Genomic DNA, 23,026 nt, shown 5'->3' with positions numbered 1-23,026 from the left:
ATAAGGCCATTTGTATAAAAATTGTTACAGCTTAAGTAGTTCATGATATGATAATAGCTTTTACCACCTGTGTGACGATGGCTTGATATACCCAGCTTTTGACTGTGTCTTACATGGTTATCAGACCATTGTGTCCTGTGTGACGTCAGTTACGCTGATTGGGCAAAATATAAAGCTACAGAAGCTCTGATGCACAGCTCTGGGTAAAAAGGTAAGCTTTGTCCTCTTGTAAAGTGCAGCAGGTCTGTGTGATTTGCTCTTGTACAGTGTATCTGGTCTCTGTTATTTGCTCTTCTACTGTGCAGCAGGTGTCTGTGATTTGCTCTTGTAAACAGGAGGAGCAGGCCTGTGTTATTTGCTCTTGTACAGTGTAGCTGGTCTATGTGATTTGCTCTTGGACAGTGTAGCTGGTCTGTGTTATTTGGTCTTGTACAGTGTAGCTGGTCTGTGTGATTTTATCTTGTACAGTGTAGCTGGTCTGTGTGATTTTATCTTGTACAGTGTAGCTGGTCTGTGTGATTTGATCTTGTACAGTGTACCTGGTCTATGTGATTTGCTCTTCTACAGTGTAGCTGGTCTGTGTGATTTGCTCTTGTACAGTGTAGCAGGTCTGTGTTATTTGCTGATTTACAGTGTAGCTGGTCTGTGTTATTTGCTCTTGTACAGTGTAGCTGGTCTGTGTGATTTGATCTTGTACAGTGTAGCTGGTCTATGTGATTTGCTCTTGGACAGTGTAGCTGGTCTGTGTTATTTGCTCTTGTACAGTGTAGCTGGTCTGTGTGATTTGCTCTTGTACAGTGTAGCTGGTCTGTGTGATTTGCTCTTACACAGTGTAGCTGGTCTGTGTTATTTGCTCTTGCACAATGTAGCTAGTCTGTGTGATTTGATCTTGTACAGTGTAGCTGGTCTGTGTGATTTGATCTTGTACAGTGTAGCTGGTCTGTGTGATTTGATCTTCTACAGTGTAGCTGGTCTGTGTGATTTGCTCTTGTACAGTGTAGCAGGTCTGTGTTATTTGATCTTGTACAGTGTAGCAGGTCTGTGTTATTTGCTGATTTACAGTGTAGCTGGTCTGTGTGATTTGTTCTTGTACAGTGTAGCTGGTCTGTGTGATTTGCTCTTGTACAGTGTAGCTGGTCTGTGTGATTTGATCTTGTACAGTGTAGCTGGTCTGTGTGATTTGCTCTTTTACAGTGTAGCTGGTCTGTGTGATTTGCTCTTGTCCATCTACACAGTGATTTTGTAGTTTTCCACTCTGCATTTGCCATAGTTTACCAAGGCTTTACCAAACCTCTCTGGGCCTACAAATGCTTCCCTATGCTTTCCCTTGCTTTCACTGTGTTATATTACACTTCACTGTGCTTTTGTAACAGGTGAGTGGAATGTATTTAAATGAGAAAGTGGGTTGTATTGGGCAACAGGAGATACAAGTGGTGCTGTGGCTTTAGCTCTTTGATCAACATCAAAGCTTTCACTGAAATCTGCATTGTTTTGTTTTTTATAATGTACTAAACATCAGACAGTATTGCAAAACTGCACTTGTGAGCTGGATTTGCTTTAAGTGATAGTTGATGAAGCCTAATGTTAAAATAACTGTATGTATCAGCTGAGATATAAGAGGAGAGATCTGTGGCTAGGCTTCATTAGCTTGGTTATACATTACTGCTATACAGTATGTATTGGGTCTCATCTTGCCAGGAATCCCCCCCCCCCCCCCCCCTTTTTTTTTCTCTGCAGTAATGTTAAGAATTGTAAAGTTTCATTGATTGAAAAGTTATTATGAGTTCAATGTTGTTTTGTATCATTTACAATAATGTATGCATAATAGGCAGTGTTATGTGATATAGTCCAGTCCCCTGTCGGTGGGATGGGGTGTGGGTAAAGCTCTAAAGCTTCTGCATTGTGGTTCAGGTGCTCGCTTGTGGTGTGCTAGCCTCCGCTCTGTTACACAGACAGTCTTTGCACTTTTTTAGATTCTACTGTTTGTTTCACTTTCACTGCTTGGAATATTGTGTTTGTACGTGCAAATGATTGCATTGCACGAGGGAATACAAAGTGCTGTAGTTCCTCTCTCTTGGTAGCATTGTTGTGCACCTTTTAATATATTGAATTGTCCCACAATTTATGCAGATTCCAAATCATTTCCTTCAGAGAAAGAATCCCGACCCCTTCCGGTTGAAACAGGTCATTTAATATCGATGTTATTTGCAAACTTGAGCCCCTCATTGAAACTCCTTCCTGAGCCTAACTAGGTGCACAATTGAGAACATGCTTTAAGAGGTAGAGAATGTGTTGAATCTCCTGCAGCGGCTGATTGAATAATACTGCTAACATCAGCAAAAGACTGTCCACTACACAGCTTGCTGTTCAGTTGAATGGAAATACGTTTTAAACTGTGACTGGGTCTCTGTAAATGGGGTTCTACATTGTTTAACAAGGGACATTTCTTAATGATGCGAGGTTCAACAGCACGGCTGAAAGTACTCTAATTATTCCACAGAGATAAAGCACAGACACACACTTCTCAACATCACTGTTTAGCTGTTTTTTTTCTATAGGGCTCAAATGTTTTCAATTGACGCAGCCTAAAAATGTTTTCTTGAGCAGTTCTCATAAACAAGTATGCCAGCAGCATACATCCCATGCCACAGCTGTAAATTCAACATTGGAGCTGACAATATGATGAAAACATTGACGACCATGAATATATCAGCTATTATAACATTCCTCATAAAACAACAACATTTTAAAGTTATCATTTTAGGAGTCACCTGCAAATGGCAATAATTTAAAATGTTGAATAAATGCAGTTACATAAAAAAAACAAACAAACAAAAATAAAAAACATACTGAATGAAGAGGTCTCTAAACCCCTCGCAAGCATTATTTATATATTTTGTCTATTTGGTCAAAGGAAGTGCCAGGGCTACCTTCAGCAGATTTCAGTTGTTAATCAATTATTGCTTGGTTCAGCCTTTACTTACAGTAAAAAGTCACATCACAGACTGGAACTTCAGAGCTGAAGTCTCATGAGCATATGGATTTCAAAGTTGTCATGCAAAAAAAATCTCAGTTTTTAGTGAATTTGTGCAGCTTTTTAGATGAGAAAGCGATTTACCCACCCTTATTATCTGACCCATGATTTTGCCACATGCTTCCCATAGCTTGAGGAGTGTGTGTGTGATATGTGTTGCTATGTCACATTCTCATGACAATGAAAAGAGAATTGCAAGAGAAGTGTGTGTGTGTGTGTGTGTGTGTGTGTGTGTGTGTGTGTGTGTGTGTGTGTGTGTGTGTGTGAGATATGTGGTGTAAACTGCCTGTAAACCAAGCCATTGAAAGACAATTTTCAGAGGGGATGTACTAGAATAAAGATTTTCTTTCATCAAGCAGAGAAAATGTCAATGACATAAATGAATATTGTTTAAATATATTCATATTAATAAACATTAATAAATGATATATTTGATAATATCTTTTTTTTTAACTTATTGTAGTTGTAATTGATATATTAATGGATTGCAACCACAACTGTATTAGCTACCATCTAAAACCAGACACTTCACAACGACTTCACACTTACTCATCTATAGTGGCTCCCTGTACATTATTTATTTATTTTTTTAATCATTTTTCATATGTTGAAAAAAGTGCACACTTTTTAGATTTTTGTTTGACATTGCAGAAGACAACCATAACCACCTCCTGCTGCAGAGCAGAAAGAATTATTCTGATACTTTCAAAACTGCAAAGGAGCTGCCTTTAAATGGAGGGCAAACAGAGTGTGGTTTCTAAGGGTAAACCAGGAAAATATATTGTAATGTATACAGCTACTGTAAGCGATGCTGTTACAGCTTGACTGAATACAGTACTTTGAATTCACTATTTTACAAGCCTTAAATATTGTGTCTCACATTCATTTCTCCAGTGGAAAGCACATGGCTTCATGAAGTTTTAAGGTTAAAGGATGTTTTCTTGCTAAGTAGTTCTTTCTTACTATGTTGAGATGCCAGGTGAAGCTCTGTTGGGATACTCGTGCCTGTGTGCCCTGTGTATGTTGAGATGCCAGGTGAAGCTCTGTTGGGATACTTGTGCCTGTGTGCCTCTGCTCGGATGCATTTGCATGCTTTCATGTTTCCTTTGCTTGTGAGGAGGAATATAGAAGATCAGAGTATTGTCTTAATGTTTTGCTACAATGAATAGAGAACACATACTCTCTACTTTGACAGTTGTAATGCAGAACTTGAGATCCAACTCTCTCTGGGATTGCAAGCATCCAGCCCCCACTCTGCAGCAGAGACAAAAGCACACATATTGTGACTCAAAACAATCCCAGCCTGTATCTCTCTGTCATACTGGGTTTTTACACACTGTGGGATGTTGTTATATCTTACAGCCTGTATCAGTCCAAGTAAAACTGTCCCTTCATATTGAGAATCAGAACAATCCCAGCCTGTATCTCTGTCATACTGGGATATTAAACACTGTGGGATGTGGTTATATCTTACAGCCTGTACACAGATCTATTTAATAGCTCAATAGATGAATGTTTTGGCTAATACCTTCTTCAAAATGAGTATGTATAGCTTGGTTTACAAGCAAAAAAAGAATTAAGTCTTCCTTTTGTGCCATGCTATTTTGGTAGTATCTTTCAGGCAATTTCCCTAAAAATCAAAATGACCTAATTAATATTAATGTGGCAGGGTGTATTTAAATATTTCTGTCAGTGTTCCAATCTGGCCTTGTACGACTGCTGATACTTCCCATGTTTCTTAAACTGAGTTTAGGATTTTAGGTTGTGTTGAAGACCAATAAGTGCAGCCGGCTTCACTTGGCCACCAAAAATAAATAAAGTGAAGGAAACAAAACAAAAACCCAGACATATCATAAGAGAGCACTTTGCACTGTCCATGCAATGTTTGCTAAACTTTTTGACTGCATATCCAGTACTGTGCAAAAGTTTTAGGCAGGTGTGAGAAAATGCTGTAAAGTAAGAATGCTTTCAAAAATAGACATGTTAATAGATTATATTTATCAATTAACAAAATGCAAAGTGAGTGAACAGAAGAAAAATCTAAATCAAATCCATATTTGGTGTGACCAGGCGCTAATGATCATCAATTCAATATGTAGGTTGAAACACAATCATTAACTGAAACAGAAACAGCTGTGTAGGAGGAATAAAACTGGATGAGGAACAACCAAACTCAGCTAACAAGGTGAGGTTGCTAAAGACAGTTTACTGTCAAAAGTCATACACCATGGCAAGACTGAGCACATCAACAAGACACAAGGTAGTTATACTGCATCAGCAAGGTCTCTCCCAGGTAGAAATTTCAAGGCAGACAGGGGTTTCCAGATGTGCTGTCCAAGCTCTTTTGAAGAAGCACAAAGAAATGGGCAACGTTGAGGACCGTAGATGCAGTGGTCAGCCAAGGAAACTTACTGCAGCAGATGAAAGACACATCATGCTTACTTCCCTTCGCAATCGGAAGATGTGCAGCAATGCCATCAGCTCAGAATTGGCAGAAACCAGTGGGACCCTGGTACACCCATCTACTGACTTGCGGCCAAAAAGCCATACCTCCGACGTGGAAACAAGGCCAAGCGAGCCGACAGCACAGCAGAACAACGCAGTTAAACGAGGCAGTCTTCCCAGCGACAGCGAGTGGAAGCGACAGCAAGTGGGAGAAGTACAGCGTGGAAAAGTACAGAGCAGTTTCGAAGCAGAAAGGAGAAATTGCATCTTGAATTGCTTTAATCAGAAAACAGAGGACATTGGGGAAACACAGCCGCGTGTGTTTTTCTGATAACAAACAAGCTGAAACTCGGAGCAGCTGATTCAAATTCAGCGCCGTTTTGAGACACGGGCGAGGGGAGGAGCCGACAGCACAGCAGAACAACGCAGTTAAACGAGGCAGTCTTCCCAGCGACAGCGAGTGGAAGCGACAGCAAGTGGGAGAAGTACAGCGTGGAAAAGTACAGAGCAGTTTCGAAGCAGAAAGGAGAAATTGCATCTTGAATTGCTTTAATCAGAAAACAGAGGACATTGGGGAAACACAGCCGCGTGTGTTTTTCTGATAACAAACAAGCTGAAACTCGGAGCAGCTGATTCAAATTCAGCGCCGTTTTGAGACACGGGCGAGGGGAGGAGCCGACAGCACAGCAGAACAACGCAGTTAAACGAGGCAGTCTTCCCAGCGACAGCGAGTGGGAGAAGTACAGCGTGGAAAAGTACAGAGCAGTTTCGAAGCAGTTTGAAAGCAGGTTGACGGCTGCAGAAGAAACTAAACTTCAAAAAAAAAAAAAAAACCCTCAACATGGTCTTCAAGCCAGTAATCTGTGACACCTGCTTGATGTGGGAAATCCGAGAAAACCCAGCGGAGCTAAACCAAGTGTGCGTAAAGTGCCGCGCGATCCAGGATTTGCATAAACTAGTAAGCATGCTAGAAATGGAGCTGGAAGAAGTGAGACAGCAACAAGATCTTGAGGAACTGGCACACCCACAATTCATGGAAGTCTGCATCACCCCTAACAGACTGAAAGCCACCAGGGAGATAGAAGGTCAGAACAGCTGGGTTCAGGTAGGCAGAAGCAGGGAAAAAAAGAAACTTCGTCAAACACAACCACCAGAAATCAAAACAACCAACAGATTTGAGTCACTTCAGAATTTTGATGAGCAGAACCAACAACAAGAGAATGAAAGGAACAACATCCAGGACCCCATTGACAGTGGTGACCAGACAGCAAAAAGAAGGGAGGTCATGATTGTTGGGGACTCCATATTGAGAAACACAGCAAGTTCAGTTCGCAGTTTGGACCCCCTTACTACAACAGTGTGCTGCCTTCCGGGAGCCTCGGTCAAGCACATCACTGAGAACGTGGACAGGCTCCTAGAACGAACAGGAGACGACCCGGTAGTAGTCGTCCACATCGGTACAAACAACATTGGAAGAGACAGACCAAAATCCCTGCAAAACAAATTCAGAGAGCTAGGAAGGAAATTAAAAGAGAAAACCAAAACTGTGGTATTTTCTGGTATACTACCCGCACCTTGCAAAGGACCATATGGACAGCTGGAAATAATAAATCAAAACCAATGGTTGAAGACGTGGTGCACACGGGAAGGCTTCACCTATCTTGATCATTGGACCACATTCTACAACGAGGACTATCTGTATAGACGGGATGGACTGCATTTAAATAACAAGGGAACCAGTCTACTTGGAGAAAAGATCCTCGAGCAGGTTCGGAAGCATTTAAACTAGAAAGGAAGGGGGGAGAAATCAACAAAAAAACAGAAGGGAGACCGCATCAAAACAAGAACAACAACTCAGGTAAGACAACCATTAAATGTGTTTATCTAAATGCTAGAAGTATCAGAAACAAAATTCTAGAACTTGAAGCTACTGCACTAACAGGTAACTATGATGTGATAGGTGTTACAGAAACGTGGTTATCTGAGAGTGATGGGGACGAATATAATATTTGTGGGTATACACTGTATAGGAAAGACAGGCAGGACAGACGAGGAGGAGGGGTAGCGCTATACATAAGAAACAGTCTTGAAGCCCAGGTGTTAAACCTGGACAAAGAAAATAAAACCGAATCAATATGGGTCAGAATAACAGACAAAAATTCAAAAGGCATAATAATAGGAGCATGCTATAGACCGCCAGATTCAGACGGTGAGCACAATAATCTGTTATACAATGACATTAGAAATGTGTGTAGCAAAGGAGAAGCCATACTAATGGGGGATTTCAACTTCCCCCAAATAAAATGGGAAAACCCGGTGGGTAGCGCGAAGGATGAAATAGAAATGGTGGAAATGACAAATGACTGCTTCCTAACACAATTTGTGAAGGCACCCACTAGAGGGGAGGCATGCCTTGATTTAGTCTTTTCAAATAACGAAGATAGAATAACTAAAACAGAGGTCAGAGAACCACTGGCAAACTCAGACCACAACATGGTCTCATTTGAAGTGTTTTTTAAATCCTCAAAAGTAAAGACTAAAGCTAAGGTTTACAATTTTAGAAAAGCAAACTATGAAGGCATGAAACAGAGACTAACAGAAGTAGATTGGAGTAAAATAGAGAAAACACCCACAGAAGAAGGATGGTTGTTCTTCAAAAACGTAGTACTAGAGGCGCAAAACAATTACATCCCTAAAGTAGACAAATCTAAATGTAAAACTAAATTGCCAAAATGGTTTAATAGATCAATTAAAAAAAATATTCAGCGAAAAAAGGCACTTTACAGAGCATTAAAAAAGGACCAAAAAGAAAGTACACAGAAAGAGTACACAGAACTGCAAATGCAAGTCAAAAAGGAAGTTAGAAAGGCCAAGAGAGAAATAGAAATGAACATTGCTAAGGGAGCTAAAACCAATTCCAAAATGTTTTTCCAATATTACAACAGCAAGAGAACATTCAAAGAGGAGATTAAATGTTTAAGAGATACAAATGGCAAAATCGTAGAGGAAGAAAAAAAAAATAGCAAATATGTTAAATGATTACTTTTCACAAGTTTTTACAAAGGAAGATACTGACAACATGCCCCACATGTCATCCAGTTCCTATCCAGTTTTAAATAACTTTAGCATAACTGAGGCAGAAGTGTTAAAGGGACTAGGAGCTCTTAAAATAAACAAATCCCCTGGGCCGGATGAGATCCTCCCAGTAGTACTCAAAGAAATGAAAGAAGTAATTTACAAACCGCTAACCAAGATCATGCAGCAGTCTCTTGACACAGGGGTGGTACCGACAGACTGGAAAATTGCAAACGTAATACCGATCCACAAAAAGGGAAACAAAACTGAACCAGGTAACTACAGACCAGTAAGCCTGACTTCTATTATATGCAAACTTATGGAAACTATAATAAGAGCCAAAATGGAAAATTACCTATATGGTAACAGAGTACTGGGAGACAGTCAACATGGTTTTAGGAAAGGGAGATCGTGCCTAACTAACTTGCTTGATTTTTTTGAGGATGCAACATCGATAATGGATAATTGCAAAGCATATGACATGGTTTATTTAGATTTCCAGAAAGCTTTTGACAAAGTCCCGCACAAAAGATTAATTCTCAAACTGAACGCAGTTGGGATTCAAGGAAACACATGTACATGGATTAGGGAGTGGTTAACATGTAGAAAACAGAAAGTACTGATTAGAGGAAAAACCTCAGAATGGAGTGTGGTAACCAGCGGTGTACCACAGGGATCAGTATTAGGTCCTCTGCTATTCCTAATCTACATTAATGATTTAGATTCTGGTATAGTAAGCAAACTTGTTAAATTTGCAGACGACACAAAAGTAGGAGGAGTGGCAAACACTGTTGCAGCAGCAAAGGTCATTCAAAATGATCTAGACAAGATTCAGAACTGGGCAGACACATGGCAAATGACATTTAATAGAGAAAAGTGTAAGGTACTGCACGCAGGAAATAAAAATGTACATTATAAATATCATATGGGAGATATTGAAATTGGAGAAGGAATCTATGAAAAAGACCTAGGAGTTTTTGTTGACTCAGAAATGTCTTCATCTAGGCAATGTGGGGAAGCTATAAAAAAGGCTAACAAGATGCTCGGATACATTGTGAAAAGTGTTGAATTTAAATCAAGGGAAGTAATGTTAAAACTGTACAATGCACTTGTAAGACCTCATCTTGAATATTGTGTGCAGTTCTGGTCACCTCGCTATAAAAAAGATATTGCTGCTCTAGAAAGAGTGCAAAGAAGAGCGACCAGAATTATTCCGGGCTTAAAAGGCATGTCATATGCAGACAGGCTAAAAGAATTGAATCTGTTCAGTCTTGAACAAAGAAGACTACGTGGCGACCTAATTCAAGCATTCAAAATTCTAAAAGGTATTGACAGTGTGGACGCAAGGGACTTTTTCAGCCTGAAAAAAGAAACAAGGACCAGGGGTCACAAATGGAGTTTAGAAAAAGGGGCATTCAGAACAGAAAATAGGAGACACTTTTTTACACAGAGAATTGTGAGGGTCTGGAATCAACTCCCCAGTAATGTTGTTGAAGCTGACACCCTGGGATCCTTCAAGAAGCTGCTTGATGAGATTTTGGGATCAATAAGCTACTAACAACCAAACGAGCAAGATGGGCCGAATGGCCTCCTCTCGTTTGTAAACTTTCTTATGTTCTTATGTTCTTAACTATGCACGAAAACACAGGAACTGGGGTGCAGAAAAATGAGCAGGTGCTCTGGACTGATGAGTCAAAATTTGAAATCTTTGGCTGTAGCAGAAGGCAGTTTGTTTGCCGAAGGGTTGGAGAGCGGTACACGAATGAATGTCTGCAGGCAACAGTGAAGCATGTTGGAGGTTCCTTGCAAGTTTGGGGATGCATTTCTGCAAATGGAGTTGGGGATTTGGTCAGAATTAATGGTCTCCTCAATGCTGAATAGTACAGGTAGATACTTATCCATCATGCAGTACCATCAGGGAGGCATCTGATTGGCCCCAAATTTATTCTGCAGCATGACAACGACCCCAAACATACAGCGAAAGTCATTAAGAACTATCTTCAGCGTAAAGAAGAACAAGGAGTCCTGGAAGTGATGGTATTGCCCCTACAGAGCCCTGATCTCAACATCATAGAGTCTGTCTGGGATTACATAAAAAGAGAGAAGCAACTGAGGCTGCCTAAAGCCACAGAAGAACTGTGGTTAGTTTTCCAAGATGTTTGAGCCAACCTACCTGTCGAGTTCCTTCAAAAACTGTGTGCAAGTGTACCTAGAAGAATTGATGCTGTTTTTAAGGCAAAGGGTGGTCACACCAAATATTGATTTGATGTATTAACATGTCTATTTTTGAAAGCATTCTTACTTTACAGCATTTTTTCACACCTGCCTAAAACTTTTGCACAGTACTATATATATATATATATATATATATATATATATATATATATATATATATATATATATATATATATATATTACACACAGAACGTTAAGTTATTACCATAACCCTGGTTCCCTGAAAGAGAATGACAACCATTACCGAATGGGAAAGAGCCCTCTCTGACTGTCAATCACTGAGCACATATAAAAAAACTGCCCTGTCAGGGCCCTGCTGTGAGGGGGAAGTCCCTCCCACCTCCTGTTGAAGAGGGATGTCCTCACAGTAACACATCGCCATTGTCTTTCGAAATCAGATGTCAGCTGGGGACACGACCTCGAAGGGTAATGGTTGTCATTCTCTTTCAGGGAACCAGGGTTATGGTAATAACCTGATGTTCCCATTCAATGGAACGACAACCATTACATAATGCGAAGGTGTACCAAAGCTGTTGTGGCTCCAGATTACTAACAGTACAGCCTCACGGTGATAGCCTCAGAGCCCATGTGACGCCTAAGGGCATGCCGCCTGCAACACCCAGAGCCCAAAGAGGGTCTTGCTCAGTTTGCCACATCAAGGCGATAGAAACACACAAATGTCTGACTACCTATCCATGTAGCAGCATTGTATAGCTCAACTAAGGAGGCGCCATGAAGGAAAGCCCACAAAGTTGCCAGACCCCTGGTAGAATGGGCCATAATGTCAGCCGGCAAGGGGGAGTCGTCTGTTCATACGCCCAGCGTATAGCATCTGCCACCCAGTGCGCTAGACGTTGCTTTGATAGGGCCTGACCTCTAGAGCTGGTAGCCATAGCAGAAAAACAGCTGGTTGGACTGTCTCCAGAATGCCGTTCTATCCAGGAAACAGTGCAGAGCCCGAACTGGGCAGAGCATGTGCTGTCTATGGTCCTCCTTTGACTCGTGCAGGGGAGGTCTGAAAGTTTCCAAAACCACTGGTTGGTTAATATGGAATGAAGATACCACCTTTGGCAAAAAGGCTGGATTTATTCTTAGTGTTACCCAGGAGTCACTTCCAGTGAAAGCCATACATATGTCATTGTTGGACAGCGCATGAAGAAGTAATGGCTATTAAAAACGCCACCTTCAAAGAAACAGGGCGCAGTTCTGCTAACGCCATGGGCTCGAATGGGGGACCCATAAGGACCTGCAGTACCAGTTCTAGATCCCACTTGGGGACCATACTTTTCATGGGAGGACGAAGCCTCCGAGCACCTTTAAGAAATTGCACTGCCAGGAAATGTGCCCCAGGGGACACCGAGTCAATTTTATAGTGGCACACTGATATTGCTGCCAGGTATACCTTCAAAGTGGATGCTGATTGTTCTATGTCAAACAGATGTTGTAAGAAGGTTAATATCATCTCAATAGGGCAGATGACAGGATCGTGACCTTCGGCAATGCACCAGTCTTGGAAAACTTTCCATTTGTATGAGTACTGGGCTCTAGTGCTTGGTGCCCTAGCAGACTGTAGTGTTTCTACCACTGCATCTGGAAAACCACGTCTGAATAGACTGCTCCGTTCAACGGCCAGATGCAGAGTTGGAGGTGGGCTGGGTTCGGGTGCATAATAGCCCCTCTGCTTGGCTAGAGAGGTCCTTGCAGGATGGGAGCTGCCACGGCTGATCCGACAACATGTCGGAGAGGAGAGCAAACCAGGGGCGTCTCGGCCATCTTGGTGCAACCAGCAGAATCTGTGCTCTATCCACCCTGATCCTCTCTAGTGTCAGGAGTATTAATGGTAGCGGAGGGAACGCATACAAAAGCCCCTGTGACCAGGGGTGAGCTAGCGTGTCTACTCCCAGGAGGTCCTTGTCTCTCTCCATGGAGAACCATAAGGGGCAATGAGTGGGCTCAGCTGTGGCAAAGAGATCGACCCATGCCGTATGGAACCTCTCACAAATCTGTTCCACCACTTGGGGATGCAGTCTCCATTCCAAGCTGTCTGGAGCTCTTCTGTATAGGAGGTCTGCTGCGTGGTGAAGGCTCGGCGAGCGCAGGCCCCCTTGGTGGTTTATGTAGGCTTCCACTGTGGTATTGTCCGTCCGGACCAGCACATGTTTGTGTGCTAACTGCTGGTGAAAATGAGTTAACGCCAGGTTCACTGGTTGCAGCTTTTGGGCATTTATGTGCGCTTGCTGCCAATGTCCCTTCCACTGACCTCTTATTCCTCTCCCATTCCAGACCACTCCCCAGCCCAGGCTGGAGGCGTCTGTAGTGACCACTTCTCTTCTGTGAGGGGATCCGAGGGGAGATCGGAGGTGCAGATTGCCGGGATGGAGCCCCACTCCAGTGTCTTCTGGCATTGTCTGGACACTCGCACCAGCCGGTACCAATCTCGGACCAGGTGCACCTTGAACGTATTTACCCAGGCTTGAAGCGGGTGCATTCTCAGCAGCCCTAGTGAAAGGATTCTTGAGGCAGCTGCCATCAGCCTAAACAACCTTTGATATATTTTGACCTGTAGGAAATCTTCCTCTCTGAATAGGGAGTGTGGCCTCCAACGACCCAATCCTGCCTTCCGACAGCTAGGCAAGTATGCTCACAGAGTTCAGTTTGATCCCCAGGAACACCGTGGACTGAGTCGGTACGAAGTTGCTCTTCTGTTGATGTATGGAGAGCCTTAACTTCATCACATGATCTATGACCTGTTTTGTGTGCGCCTCTGTGCATGCTTTGGAATGTGCGCAAACAAGCCAATCTTCCAGAAAGGATCAGGATCAGGATCCGAATACCCCACAGCCTGAGTGGAGCCAGTGCTGCATCCATGCATTTTGGAAATGTGCAGGGCGCCAGAGAGAGGCCAAATGGCAGCACACAGAATTTGTATGCATTGCCTTGAAAGGCTAAGCACAGATATTTTCTGTGCGCGGGATGGATTGGGACATGGAAGTAGGCATCTTGCAGGTCGATCGATGTGAACCAGTCGCCCGGTTGGACGGACTGGAGGATACGCTGCACTGTCAACATATTGAACTTCCTCTGTTTGAGAAACATGTGCAGTACCCTGAGGTCCAGACTTGGACTTACCAAGCGCAGGAGCATTCTTCTGTTGAAGATTGATGATCTCATGTTGAAGGAGTATCGCGCTCGCTGGTTCAACGGTGGGTAGGAGCACACCCTTGAAGGGTGGCGGACCTAAAGGGAATTGTAGAGCGTATCTGTGTCTCATTGTCGATAGCACCCAGGAGTCCTGGGTGCAGCCTTGCCATGGGTCGTTGCCGTTGGTCAGTCCGGTTGTGTGTGTGGGGGGGGGGGTTTGGTGGCAGGCGGGGCCCCTCAGGGGCAGTCTCCCTTGGGCTTGGTAGGGGGCGAGTCTTTCTTAGGCCCCAGCCTCGGTCTCCAGCCGGAGAACCGGTTACCCCTGACCTTCAGTGGTCCCTTGCTGCCGGCTCTTCCACTGCCTGCTTGTCTGCTCTGGGGTGGGGGGGTGGTGTTCAGGCCCTTTTGCCCTAGCAGGCTGTGAATGCCACCTTGGGTAGTGACAGGAAGACCTCTCAAGGCTCACATCTATGGTCACCCCCAATGTCTGCCCTGGTGTAATGGGGGCATCCAGTAATGCCACCCTCTCGGTCTCCACGACCTTGGCTTGTGTCAACCACAAATGCCAGAGAGCGGTCACCATCGCTACCAGCGACCTCCCTGATGCCTGGCCTAACTCCCCCATTAGGTCAGTCATCACCCTTGCTACCACCTGGAGCTCCCATATGTCTGCCTCTGTGGATCTTTCCTGCAGCCTCTCTGCTAACTGGGTTTGGTAGGGTTTGGTATAGCCATGGCGTTCGCTGCTCTGACTGACAGCGCTGCCGATGCGTACGCCATTTTTGGCATAGCATCCGTTGTCCTGCAAGGCTTAGACGGGCAGTTTGGTCCTTGCACCAATACCATGACCATGTCCCCGATAGTGGGAAATGTGCCTAGCCCCGCTTCTTGGGCTCCTGCAGTGTGCAGTAGAGACTCTGCTGTTCTGGAGGCTGAGGGTGCAGACACTGGGTTGCTCCAGGAGGAAGGCACCAATTCCAGGAAGTCCTGGCACAAAGGGAGGGCTTGCTGTCAGTGCTCTTTTTGTTGGAGGAAGCAGTTTCCCTTTCTCTCCTGTTCTGCTGGCCAGGGAACATCCGTGACTGCAGCTGCACGCTGCATTAGTGCCAGGAATTCTTCCGTCTGCGACACATGTGGCAGGGGCGGTAAGGAGCCTCCCGATGTGGTCTGCCCGATGGAAGTGGCTGGGTCAGAGATGTCTGACATTGATGCCATGAAAGACAGCTTGCCTGGACTAGGAGGTCTTGGTGCTGGGGATGGAGAACGAGACTATGGAAGTTGGGGCTGCCCGGTTGAAGGGGGCAGTCTGCCCTGTGACTTAAGTAGGGTCTCCAGCATAGTTTGCTGAGCCCTCACAGTCTCCACCAACTCCTGGAAGCTCCACTCAACCGAGCTTGCACGCCTCTGAGGTGGCTGTGATGGTGATCATCTGCACCTGCACGGGTAAGGAGAGCAGTACCTGCGCAGAAACCGCCTGTCCCCTGATGAGTGCCCCCTTGAGCGGTGCCACCTCGGCAGTGACCATCTCACCTCCCCTGAGAGGTACCTGCGACTCTGTACAGCTGGTGTCGAAGGGTATGGTGACCCAGGTGTGGCAGTAGAGCTCCCTAGTCACAGTCTGTGGGGTGGGGGGGGGGGGGGGGGGGGGGGGGGGGGGGTCCTAGAGGACCTCTGCGGAGGACCTTGGACCACTGACCTCATTCTCCCATGGCTCGGGGAGAGAGACTCTGCTGGGGATAGGGCTGCTGGTGCTGAGTCAATCGGTGACGGGATCGGCGCCGAAGAGAGCGCTTCCGGTGCTGAGCCGTCAATGCCGAGTGAATCAGTGCTAAGGTCAGTGCCCATGGTGGGTGCAGTCGGTGCCGGGCTGTAGGTGGTGCTGAAGGTGGGGCAGGGTAGGCCCTGTTCCAACCCTGAGGTGTGTGGGAGAACCGCGGTCGATGCTGGGCTATGCAGCCGATTCAGTCGGCGTGGTCGCCGAGGGCGAGCCCGAGCTGTTTTTTTGTTTTGTTTTTTCTCGCTGTGGCTGATTAAATCGGCATAGAGGACGATGTCGCGAGCCTGCGGAGTCTACTTACAGCACCAGAACAGCTCCCAACACAATATTTGAAAACTACATGACCTCTTGTAGTGAAAAAGAGTAATGGCTGCTCGCCAATCTTGCAAGAGAGGTCGAAACCAGCTCTAGTCAGTAAACTGATGGGAGAATCAGGCAAGAGCACTCTTAATAATGCTTGAAAGCGTGATTTAACCGTGGATGTAAAGAAATTTGAAGGTCGAATTCGGACAAGAAAGCACAAAGCAATCTGTGACTTGTCTCAGTGAAGTGAGAGAGAAAATGGTGATGTGTTACTGTGAGGAAGTCCCTCTTCTGCAGGAGGTGGGAGGGACTTCCCCCTCACAGCAGGGCCCTGATAGGGCAGCATTTTTATATATGCTCAGTGATCGATGGTCAGAGAGGTCTCTTTCTCATTCGGTAATGGTTGTCATTCCATTGAAAGGGAACTATATAATATATACAAGGTTTCCTACAGCAGGGTAGCTTCAGCAATTCTGATCCTTATGGTACTCTATGAACTGAGCTAAAGTCCAGCTCTTTAGACTAATGATATATTTTTCTTTCAAAACTGCATGTTTGAGGCTTACAAAGCTAATGGAAATGCAAAATAGATGTATGAAATTATTTTGTTCACTACAATTACTATATATCAATGAGAAGAGAAAGCCATCAAAACCCTCAGGACCATTCTGTGAAGCCAGTGACAAGGTAAAGGAAAATATTCATTGAGGATCTGAACAATTATAACAGCATACAATGTGCAAGAATCAGCCACAGGGAAGTAGTCATGAGTACTGAAGGGGGTTTGAAGGCATCCTTACTATAGAGGAGTCAAATGGTTTGACTTGGGAATTGGGACTTCTATAACCTACAGCACTGCACTGTTCTATAAACACCAGAGATCGAGGGGTGGTGACAACAGAGCACAGCAGACAACAGGACTCCCCTACAGTTAATACGCTTAGACACGTGTCCCATTATAAAAGCACTGCAAAGTGTAATAAAACACAGTGAAAATATGTAAAAACATAGGTAAGAATTGAGAGGCACGGTAAAGCATAATAATAAACATGGCAAACCAGTGTAAATGATGACAAATGCACAGTAGAAACATGGGAATGCTGTGCAAAAATACTGAGGTAAACTTTATTAGGGTAAGAGCATCTGAATCAAGAAACTTCACAATGCAGTACCACAGGGCTGGTTAGTGAGAGCATTGAAACTTCACGATGCAATTCCACAGGGTTGGTTAGAGAGAGCATTGAAACTTCACAATGCAATACGACAGAGCTGATTAGTGTAGAGCATTGAAACTTCACAATGCAATACCACAGGGTTGGTTAGTGTAGAGCATTGAAACTTCACAATGCAATACCACAGGGCTGGTTAGTGTAGAGCATTGAAACTTCACAATGCAATTCCACAGGGCTGGTTAGAGAGAGCATTGAAACTTCACAATGCAATACCACAGGGCTGGTTAGAGAGAGCATTGAAACTTTACAATGCAATACCACAGGGCTGGTTAGAGAGAGCATTGAAACTTCACAATGCAATTCCACAGGGCTGATTAGTGTAGAGCATTGTACTCCAAAGGGCTGTTTGCATAGCAGAGATGTTTGGTTTAGAGAGATTTCCTTCTACATATTAAATAAAAACCCAGACATCTTGTTTAGAAACTTGTTGTGAACATCTCTATAATTATAAGAGCATGTCTATGACTCTTTCACTCCAACTTTAATGTAATTAATGTGCTTTAATGTACTTTTTGAAGCAGAACTTGTATTATTTAAAGGTTTGAGCCTGCACACAGTGACTTTCCCTGTAGAGAAGGGTACAGACTTCTGTCAGAATAAGAAATTGCATTTCCAGTGTTCCTGGGTCAGGATTTAGTGAAAATAAAGCAGCTGCTCTAAAGATGTGCATCTCAGAATCCCTGACACACACTGTACGCTCACATTTTAAAATGGATCAGGTAGACAGATGTTTAGAAACAGAGATGAGAAATAAACCCAGTAATTACAGAAGCGACAACTTACTGGAAATGCAGTTCAATTAATATTCTGCCTTTCCTTGATACTCCCACTGAAAATGGCTACTCCAGCCGTAACACTCGGCACCAATACATGTAGAATGGGATAGAAATATTCAATGACAAATGTTTCAACTAGAAGTCTCTTTCAGTGTTATTGACCTGCCAGCTGCTAGGAGGAGATGCATTGCATTGTGTTGCAGGGTACAGTCCCTTGGAGATAAAGGGGTAATGCATTCCCCACCAATAAATGTCATTTGATGAATACAATATTTGTGCATCTCTGTCCTTACCCATTAAGATGAAGCATAGAGATCTATTCAGAGGTACCAATCTCTTGTGAGCATCAGGGATCTTAAGCAACAACGCTTATAAAAGTTTACCACAGTTAATTTGCACTAATTTTAGCTGTATGCTTTTCCCATGGTTGTGCTATGCATTTACCATAGTTTACCATAACTTGGCATGTTTTTCTATTATGCTTTATGATACCATGTAAATGACATGGGCTTTACCATGCTTACCCATGCTTTTACTATAGAAACTTATAAGAATGGCTAGTCGTTCCACATTTGTTCACCAATATTTGTCTATAAAATAAAAAGACCAACAGAAAAACAATAAGGAGCCTGTGAGTTTGTTGTTTTACTAATGAGGGATGTGAATTATTTTTACACCTTTAAATGTAGTGGTTGGTCTTTGCTGTGGCAGTCTGTTCTCCCTTACTAGAGGAATTAGAGGAAACAGATGAGTCAGAGCTGAGCAGGATCTTGATGTAATTGGAATGAAAACATGCTGGGGGTGGAAGGGAATAGGGAAATGTCATCCTGTGTAGGCTGTGATAAAAGACACATAGTAGGTTTTTTTTAATAACTAATACAATGTCTACAATGAATGTCCTGTATCAGAGAATTAGTTTTGCTACAGAAGGCACTGCTTACAGTAGTCTGGGTTAAAATGTCGGTGCCAATGTGTTAACTCACTAGTCGGTGGCTCACATGTACAAAACACTGTGATGGTTTGAATTTAGCTCCCAGTGGACATTAGTGTATCCAAACACATTCAATATACATGGCAGTCCCTGCTTGTGGGGGGCTGAATGACAGTAAGCCCACTGGACTGAATTCATGAGTCCAAATTGTAATTAAGGGCAAACACTGCCCCATGTAAAGAAACTGATACTTCAATGTCTTCCTGAATTGGTAAATCTGTGGTCCTGTTTACTATTGGCAGTATTCAGGCCACGGACAACAGCGCCCTCTGTGGGCTGAAAATAATTAAAAGAAGGAAAATTAATAAAACTGGGCACCAGAGCGGTGCTTTCAAATAAACTTTCTGTTTCTGTTCAAACCCTGGTCTCCAGAGGAGAACGTCATAAACATGAATCAGTAATCATTTCATGAACTACATACACAAATATGTGAGTGTAATTTAATGGAACTGCTGTGTACCTCTTGGCAGGGAGATTGACATTGCGGGGGGGGGGGGGGGGGGTGTATCAACAGTGTGTTCTAATTGGACCAATTAAACCCCTATCTAGGTCGCACTTTAGTTATTTAATTGATAACAATACATCCTGTTGTGGAATGGCAAGTAAAAATGTGTACTGCATCATACTGAGTTACAATATTCAAAAATCTCATTCAAATCATTTACAATAAACACATGCACATGAAAGGGATTTTAAGTACATATTTTTGTATATTTACAGTATGAAGAGAGGTACCTTACAAGCCAAGGCCCTTGACTAGATTTTGAATCAGCTCTGCCCAGCCCCTATTTAGAGGCAAATGACCCAGATAAAATACTAGAGCAAGTCAGAGTCATGCAAGTGTTTCTCTGAAAATCTTTTTTTACTTCCAGTATTTGAAGGCTGCTGTGACAATCATATAAAATTTTACACAAAACTATAATACCCCAGTGTCTGCTTGCCACAGTGCTCACATTGTGCAATCTGCTTTACTGCCCAGTTTGTTTACAGTCCCCAATGCTATTTTAGACCATTCTGTGTAAATAGACATGCAGGATTCGATGCTTATTTTTGGTCCTGTGGGATCCCGTGTTGATCTTGTTGGGTAGCTGTAATGTATTGTATTTTGTCTTTTTCAACATTCTTCAAGTTAAACACAAGTGTCTGGACTAGTTCTCTGATGAAGGCACTAGTCGAAAGGTTTGTTTGTTCTACTTCTCACAAATAAAGGGAAGTACTTGGAGTGTTGTGTTTCTGAGCAGCTTTCAGCAATGTTCTCATTGGATTCTAGCATTTTCTGAGAAACTGGTCCACAAGTCAGACATCACAGTTGCTAAAGTTGGACCTACTCTCCTGGGTTTAGTGCCATTCCCTTTCTTTACTAGAAATGAACGACTGATTCTTTCAGAATTGGCCAACTATTTACATTCTTAAACCATTACAATTTGTATTACTTTTTCGTGGGTGCATTATTATTATTATTATTATTAATGATTGTGTGATTGGACTGCTTTGCTTCTGTTGTCGTTGTACTCAATGGTGTTCCAGCGCTTGTTAATAGTTACATTAAACTTTAATCTCTAATGGCTGTTTTCCTGTTTGATTGTTTCAGCTGTCCCCTTTCCCTTAAGCCATCGTCTCACAATGAAGGAGGTGTTTGACTGCGAGGGCAAGCCGCGGGTCGATCTCTTGAAGGCTCATCTCACGAAGGAGGGTCGTGTGGAGGAAACTGCAGCCTTGAGAATAATTAACGAAGGAGCCGCCATCCTCCGCCAAGAAAAGACCATGCTCGACATCGAGGCTCCCGTCACAGGTAGAGGCCCTGAGTGACTGTTTCAACCTGTGAACCGCTGCCATTCACCAGGCTGCCCCTATTAAATGTGTAAACATCTCAGTTTATTACAAAGAGTCCTTTAACACTTTAGGGACAAGGGGTATGTGTGTCTCACAAAAACAATGCTAACTTTCTTATTTTTGCAATGAGTTGCACAAAACAGTGTATTTTAAGAAGAAATTGTCTGAACAGCTGCTCAATTCCTTGTGTACATTAAGGTGTTAAAAAATATAGACTCTGTATCCATATGATCCCTGAGGTACTAGAACTGAATTTTGCTCTCAGAATGTTTCTAATAAGCTTCATTATTAAAAAGGATTCTTCATACTGTATACTGTAGTAGTGATAGCATTTCTTCACTAATTGCATGACCTGGAGTTGAGAATTGTTCATCTTCTTAGCTTCAAGCACTAGATGCATAGTAGACAGACTGTAGCTCTCAAACATACAGATAAAGAACAAAGCAGGCATCTGTCTGCATTAGCCCCCCGCTCTTTGGTGGGCTGTATTTAACTGGGGAAACAGATGCAGTCCCAGGGTCTGATCTGGTCTTAATAATAGCCAGGAGCTCTAGCTCTGGTTTCAGTAGTGTGACGCCTTTATGTGCCCAGTATATATGTATTGCTAGAGTCTGGAGTGTCACAAACAAATTGCATTCCAGCCGGTCACCAAATGATCAGGTTTCCAGTGCTGAGTGAACTCTTTTTGACACACGCCTGTTTATTGACTCGATGCACAAGCCCCTTATTGTTCTGTTGAAGATCACAGCTCCATGCTGAGAAATATTTTTAGTGGCTTTAAGAGTAAATAAGCATCCCAGTAGCTCTGCTGCCTACTTTATCATATAAACCTCCAGCAGTGAACTGTAACTGCTCAAGTGACCAGCCCCAAGGTGATATTACTTCACTTCTGCAATCATTATCTAATCTTCTATTAATTTCTTCTGGAAAGAAAGTGCTAGTGAACCAGCCTTGAGTAAACCATGCATGATGAATTCCTGGCCAGCTCATGAACAAAATCCTCACTTGGAAAACGCTAACTTTGGCAACTGGTTAATTTCATGGTAAATAATTATTTACTGAAACTTGAGTTTCATTTAAATATAAACTATAAACAATAATAATTGATTAAAATAATTTACCATTTCTTCTTTTCCACCTACTCATTGAAGGACAGGTATTTGGCAGTTGAAATATTACCAGTACTTGTTTTTAAATGATGCAAGTATTCTTTGCAGCAAAAGAACATGTTTTAAATCATCCAGTCAGTATATAATATTTGGCCCAACTAACCTAGACTTTAAGTGGGTGGCTGCATTCAAACAGCAAAATAAATTCTACACAAATTTTCTTAGCCCACCACGTTTAAAACAGCATCCTTAAAGGGATAGTATCTAAGGCCTATGTAATAGGAAGTGCAGCACTGAAGTATCTGCACACAGCGATAATAGTACAAATACAAATACTATTCAACTTGACCATAATGTTTGCATGTTTAATATAGGAAAATGTGAGATCTAAGAAATGATGGTAATGCACATTAGGTAAGGTGCATTTACCTGATGCATCGTGGAAAGGGATTGTGAAGGGAAAGCTGTGGCTGATAAGGCTGATGCATCATGGAAAGGGATTGTGAAGGGCAAGTGGTAAATTCAAAACATTTATTTTATGTTGTTTACTTTGCCTACTACTTGTAGATCTCTAAAATCTTATGGCTATGGCTAAATCTTACTAAATCTTACAAAAAGAGATCATCACCTATTTTCACAGATCAGCACTAATCTTGGACTACTCAATGTTAATTTACATAAAGTAATCCAAGAAAAGACCTAATCAAGGGTCTGTGAAACTAGCCAATAATCTCTTTTTGTCTGACTGTCTATCTCTATATCTGTAGATAACATGTTTACAACTTGTAGGACTTTTCATTATAGTTGACCTAGGTGGTTACAGCTGCATACAATTAAAAGCTAGCAGCTTGTAGCTTGGAATTCTCGCTGAATGGCAGACCCACTATTTTTATTTTGGAGTTTTGTATTTTCTGAACAGCAAACCGGTCATCGTAAACCTGAAAGGCTGTGTTAAATGAACATCGACAAAGCGATGAGTTTAAGGTTTTTATTCAGCATAATCAAACACAGGCCAATCAAGAATACAAAGAGAAAAGGGCTGCTAGATTTAAGATTTTACGTGTTTAGCACAAAT

At 42.8% G+C, this 23,026-nt stretch overlaps 1 protein-coding gene across 2 annotated transcripts in view; it reads left to right on the top strand.

Annotated features, from left to right (window-relative positions):
- LOC121324996 (serine/threonine-protein phosphatase 2B catalytic subunit alpha isoform-like) overlaps positions 1-23,026 on the top strand; it is a 224,008-nt gene that overhangs the window by 61,042 nt on the left and 139,940 nt on the right. For both annotated transcript variants that reach the window (XM_041267274.1, XM_041267275.1), the window contains exon 2: positions 20,601-20,801. In XM_041267274.1, coding sequence (XP_041123208.1) covers positions 20,601-20,801 — 201 coding nt within the window. The remainder of the gene's footprint in view (positions 1-20,600; positions 20,802-23,026) is intronic.

This window comes from Polyodon spathula, chromosome 12 (genome assembly GCF_017654505.1).
Source record: "Polyodon spathula isolate WHYD16114869_AA chromosome 12, ASM1765450v1, whole genome shotgun sequence".
NCBI lineage: Eukaryota > Metazoa > Chordata > Actinopteri > Acipenseriformes > Polyodontidae > Polyodon > Polyodon spathula.
The sequence above is the reverse complement of the archived record's forward strand: the minus strand, read 5'-3'. Positions and strand labels throughout refer to the sequence as shown.